The sequence below is a fragment of the Simochromis diagramma genome, unplaced genomic scaffold (genome assembly GCF_900408965.1).
Source record: "Simochromis diagramma unplaced genomic scaffold, fSimDia1.1 OVJJ01000205.1, whole genome shotgun sequence".
Taxonomy (NCBI): domain Eukaryota; kingdom Metazoa; phylum Chordata; class Actinopteri; order Cichliformes; family Cichlidae; genus Simochromis; species Simochromis diagramma.
In genome coordinates, this window is record NW_024386782.1 from 10,999,345 (window position 1) to 11,005,344 (window position 6,000).

Consider the following 6,000-nt stretch of genomic DNA (forward strand, 5'->3'; position numbering starts at 1 on the left):
TGTTTGGCATTCCCGCCTTCCACGTTGGAAGCCATAATGAAAAAAAAGTGGAGCTAAATTTGAACTGGTCAGATGCTCTGCGGCCCACCAACAGACCCTCTGTTTGTGTGTGTGTGTGTGTGTGTGTGTGTGTGTGTGTGTGTGTGTGTGTGCGTGTGTGTGTGTGTGTATAAGAGAGTCTACACTGGTGAGTGTAAATTGCGTGCGCATCTGCTCTGTGTGCGTGTGTTTTCTACCACTGTTTCATGGTCAGAGTGGAAAAAAGGCGAATACCTCCATGTTTTTCAGCCGAATGTGGTCTCGGCCCAAACCCTAAACCACAGCCTTGAGCTCACAGACTGCAGAAGGCCTCCATGACATAAAAAGCACAGTTTTCTGCAGAAACGGAGACAGAAGCAGAGGGAGCAGGAGACGTTTTCTGAGGGTGGCTTCCGTACAAGGACATAAGGTCTTTGTGGGTGGCTAGGTCACAGCCTGATGAGTAGATCTTCCAAAAGTGTTGGATTACACTCATAAAGAAATGTACATATATTTAGGTAGCGGGAATTTGAGAATACCTGGGAAGTTGGGTTGGAATTAAGGGTGCCAGAGCAAATTTCCAGTACTTTTTCTCTGCTCACATTTTTGAGAGACAATTTTCAAAAAAACAGAGCGTGAAGGAGAGACAGAGGGGACTAGTCTCTGTTGGAGGTCTTGTTTAGCTGTAGCTGTAGCTGATTGGGGGAAGCCAAGGCTGGCTAGCTGGGGAGTAGCATAAATATACTGCTGTAAACATCTCCTGGCCTTGTAATGCACTGAATAAACAGCACGCCTAATTCAGCTCTGCTCAGAGACCTCTCTCACACACATACTTACGTAGAATGTGCATGCATGCAGGCAGGCCACAAGTCAGTGCGCACGCATGCACACACACGGGTGTACACACGTGGAGAAACGCACATACGTACATGCGTGTAAGCGCTTACTGTCTCATTCTTACACGCACACATACGACTCTGCAGGCCTGACAACGAATGGAAAAGATTACAGTTTATATAAACAACAGAATTCCTAACAGTGAGACGCTGTTGGAGGTCCCACCAACGTCTCACTCTCTTTCTTTCTGTCTCTTTTTCCGCCACGTAAAGAATTGTCATTTTGGGGTAAAAGCAAGTGAGCTCAAATGTGGACGCCATTCTAAAATAGTAATGATAATATTGATAAACTATTTATCATTTCGCCATCTGCAGGTGAATGCGCGTTAATTCGATTAAGCATGCTTGTTAAATATGTGCGTCCCCGCAGGGTTTTGGCAAAGCAGCTTATGAATATCCTTCTGATAACAGAGGAAAATAAGGACAGCTGCTAGAGAGGAAAAGAGAAAACATATCAGACAAAAGAGTGACCTTTGTCAAGTGAGGTAGTAGTAATAATCACTGTAGTAGTCCATTGAGAGGGAATGTTTCCATAACACTCTGCAGCTATTATCCTTGTCCTTGTTGGCTTTTTTCCCTCATACCAACTGTCATTTTTTTCCCTCCCTCCCTCTTTTTTTTCTTGTTTTACCTCTTTAAGTCTGGCTGGTGGTTAGCATCTCACTGTCTCCCTGCTTTCTGTTAGTGTTTAAGTGGAGTCCTCTCTAATTTTCTTGGGGAGCTCTTTCTTGTGGCCTGCCTCCACCCCTGGCCTCCTCAGAGCTGTACAGAGATGGAAACACACACACATACACACACACGCACGCACAGTGTGAGCAGAAAGAAAAAAAGAAAACGAGCGAGAGAATATCTTGTAGCAGCAGCAGTGGAGGCATCAAAGCATGTTTTAGTTGGACTAAGCAGGGAATCAGATTTGCCCCCACCCCACCACCCAACCCCCTCGCCTTTGATACACAAACACTGGGCTTTCCCTGTATTCTTCCCCAGAGCTACTTCCCTTCCTCATGTGCCAACTATGTGTGTGTTTGGAGTGTTTGGAGCCGCACACACACGTGTGTTTTTGTCCATTTAAAGAAAAGAAAAAAAATGTGTTGCATAACAAAAATGTTAAATAGAAAAATGGATAAAGCAAAAAAAAAAAAAAAAAAACCTAAACATTTGTCAAATGTTAAATGTCTTGTACTTTGTGTGAAAGTGTCACGAGCTTGGCTGACAGTTTTAATGCATCTGTATTTTAGCCAAATCCCTATAAAACTTAGCATGCAAAAGAAAATAGGATTAAATGAATTGCAGCTCTGTCACTGCACGTTCCAGTTGATTGAAAAAATTGCCAATAGGCTAAAGAGAGATGACAGACCTGCTCTGTCCTTTGGCATTTGTCTGATTTCAGGATGGTTAAATGCATTAACAGCGATCAGTCACTACTGCGCGTTACCGTCTGCTTTTATTCTGACACTGATTCTTTGTCGTGTCTGTTTTCGGTTCACGCCCAAACTAACATCTCATGTCTCTTCATCCTTCAGGTATTTCTTCGCTGTGCTAGCCATCCTGACTGTTTTGGGGATGCTTAATGGCTTGGTTCTCCTCCCAGTCCTCCTCTCCATGATGGGTCCTCCGGCTGAAGTCACCCCGGTTGACAATGCCAGCTGCCTGCCGTCACCTTCTCCAGAGCCTCCGCTGCCTCCACCAATGACCCATCATGGGTACTACACAGGCCACCCCAACCCACGCTCTCGTCAACAGGCGTTTTCTGAGTCATCAGACTCTGAGTATTACTCTGAGTTGACCACTACATCAGGGATTGGGGAGGAGGATTATAAGTACTGTGAACGGAGTGCATACTTAGCATCGCACACCAGCGTTCCACCAGCAACATCTCATATACTGCTGGAAGCGAGCAAAGACCCGAGCTTCCCTAAACTTACGGTACGCTGCATGAGCACGCAGACAAATTAAGCTGCCCTATTGTTCATCAAATCTTCTGAAAGTTAACTGTAAACATTTCTTTGTTTTAGGTGGTGAAGCCATTTAGAGAAAATGCAACAGCTCCTGGTGGGAGGATTGAACCATTAAGTGAATCTTCCTACATTGCACAGTCTCCTCTTGGATCCCAGGTTACATGCTGGGATGAAAACAAGCGGGAGCAGCAGAGGGGCTCCCAGAGACTCCAGGCTCAGCCTGGCCAACACTTACCCGGCGACAGAGCCCACTTTCCTGGGAGGACTTTTCAGAGCGGCCCCAGGTTCCAGAACGTTAGAGGGCCTCAGCCAAACAGGACTAAAGGGCTGAGCTATAGCCATAGCAACTCTACCCTGCCAACACAACAAGGCTCCGCTGGGGGACCTGTTACTATGGTTACAGCCACGGCTTCTGTGACAGTGGCTGTCCACCCGACCTTGCCGGGAGCAGCATACCAAGGCTACATGCATGAAGGTTTTGACACGGACAGCGAGTCGGACTGTTTTGAGGCTGCTAAGAGGACATGTGGTGACAAAACAAACTTTTCTTCATGTAAAAGAGACTCTCTAGAGCTCCAGGACTTGGAAGCAACACAGGGCCAGACAGAATATCAGCTTGACAAGACACAAGGTGAGCAAAGTTTTCAGGCTTCTTTGTCACTGACAGTAACATGTGACCGTGACTTAATGTCCCCCGTGCCTAAAGTCTGATCGCTCTCTGTCTTCTGTCTGCTGCAGGTGAGCTGAGGATCCAGGCACCCAAAGACTGCTAGACCCTCTCACACGCCTCGCCCTCTCTCTTCGAATCTCTGGGTTACTCCCCAGAACGTCCACATGGCGTCACGTCACACATTGACAGCTGTACATAGACTCTAAAGAATAAATGAGAGGTTTTACTTCAAGGACGTGTTAAGACGAAAAAAATATTTCTTTTAAGAATTATATAAATTTATGAGTATATATTTTAATACTAAACAAGAGGGAAGCTATTTAAAAGAGTACTGTATAACTTGGGTATTCTCTTGTGTAAAAGTTCAGATGTAAAAGATTATCTTCAAGTGGGGTGGTTGATTTTTTTTGTTTCTTTTTTGTGTTTTTTTTTTTTTTTGGGTTGCCCCCCTGCACTGTATAGAATAAGAAATGTGCTATATGTTTTCACAAAAGCTGAGATGTTATTAAGATTATAGGCTATTGAACATACATGGTCAGTGTTTTATTTCTATTTGTATTATGTTCCTTTTTTTGCTGCTACACTTCAAAAATAATTTTAAGCAATTTGCCTTAAAAGAAAAATGCAGTACCCCTCCCTCCCCCTTCTCCTGTTAGCATCTATCACAGTGTTGCGCTGTGAGGTATTCTGTATCTGACAGACTCTCTGCCGTAGTGTGCACTGTAAAAACTTACACAGCAGATGGTGTTTTCTTAACAGTAGTAACCGCCGTGCCTTCACTACATCACCCTTCCCCTGTTATCACAGCATTCAGAGCTCAGTATTATGTTGTAATTGTATAAATATGTTTTTATCGCTTTCTCTTGTCGAGACACAGAATGTGTACCACGATTGGCAGTGATTGGCTGACGCTTGTCACCATCTATCTGAAAATGGTCGAATCTGATCAATCAGCCATCATGACACGCTTAATTCATGTTGCCTGTGCCCCAACGACCTCTGCAGTTTTAAATTACTTGAAGGAGCTTTGATGTCTTTTTTTTCCTGCAGTTTTTGTAAGCTCTACAGTGGGTGATGTTTACTTTTGTCACTTTAACAAAAGTGTCGTTCACCTTCTCGTATTAGTTTTGAAAGGGAATCTTAAAATTCACAAATGCAAAGGGAGTTATTTTAGTTTATTATTTTCTTCTCTTTCTTTTCTTTGCTGGCTGCTTTAGGGTTATTAGGGTCTCTTGTTATCGTGACCCTGTGCAATTATTACACGATGTAAACCGGTTTCAATCTAGTTAGCGCTTCGACACGCTCTGACTCACTTTTTTTTTTCTAATGACTCACTCTGTCTGTTAATGCAAACCTCATATATGTGTCATGTTACATTTCTTTCATTTCATTTGCTTTACAGAGTTTCAGTTGTTATTATTCTTGTTCAGTATTGGTCTAATCACTGCCAGGTTAAATAATTGCAGGGAGAAACTTGCAGATCTATTTGTGTGTGTGTCTATGTGTGTGTGTCATTTTCCAAGTGGCAGCTTTGGTTTTTTTGTTTTGTTTTTTTATTTTGGAAATATGAAAAAACAGTCAAGTAGCTACTGCAGCTGAACAAAAACACCTTTCACAGTTTGATCACACCATAGACAGCCAGGAGGTGTTGTCAGTATCTGTGTGTGTGTGTGTGTGTGTGTGTGTGTGAATGTGCGGGTGCGTGTGTGCGCGCTTGTGGGAAGGGGGTGGGCGAGGGAGTCCTGCATTGATTTGTAGTTTATTTCAGAAAAAAATGTTAATGTCATGCCATATAAATTATTTATATTAAATTTTTATTTTTGTAGTTTGTACAGTTGTTAGTATCTAGACTGAAGTTCTATTTTTAAAGAGTAAATATATATTATATATAAATATATCTATTTGTGGCTGAGTTTGCTTTTATTTTATTGTTCTGTTGACTTTGGGGGGGGGGGGGGACTGGAGGGCGGGGGGTCATGGGAGGGAAGGGGTTCACAACACTTTAGAGCTGAGGCCTTTGTGTGTGTGTGTGTCTGTGTGAGAGCAGGAGGTGTGCGTGCGTGTGTGTGTGTGTGTGTGTGTGTGTGTGTGTGTGTGTGTGTGTGTGTGTGAAGCAGAGGGGGCGGTTGGAGGACCATGAAGGAGAAGGTGTGTAGGAGTCACTGTTACACCTTGTTTTTGAGTCTCCTCTTGGCCCTTCCTTCTTCATTGTCAGTTTTAAAAATGTTCTTGTCCACGTCTAAAACACTGTGACTTCTGAAAACTATGCTCAAGAAAAAACCCTTGTGTGACCATTATGTTCCCTCACCTGCTATAGAAATTTAACTAACAAAATAAATGGAATGAAAAAAAGTGCTTCTTCGGTCTTTGCCAGTCTTTGCGTGTGTGTATGTCCACCTGTTGCCCTGTAAATAAATAAAATGGGAGCACACATCTCACACACTGTGGCCTGTTCTCT

The 6,000-nt window shown here is 43.4% G+C and overlaps 1 protein-coding gene across 1 annotated transcript in view; it reads left to right on the forward strand.

The window, feature by feature from the left end:
• Positions 1–5,441, forward strand: part of ptch2 (patched 2) — a 28,090-nt gene extending 22,649 nt beyond the window's left edge. The window contains exons 21-23 of the mRNA XM_040021775.1: positions 2,438–2,840; positions 2,930–3,503; positions 3,611–5,441. Of these exons, the coding sequence (XP_039877709.1) occupies positions 2,438–2,840; positions 2,930–3,503; positions 3,611–3,645 (1,012 nt within the window). The 3' untranslated portion in view covers positions 3,646–5,441. The remainder of the gene's footprint in view (positions 1–2,437; positions 2,841–2,929; positions 3,504–3,610) is intronic.
• Positions 5,442–6,000: the final 559 nt, after the last annotated feature.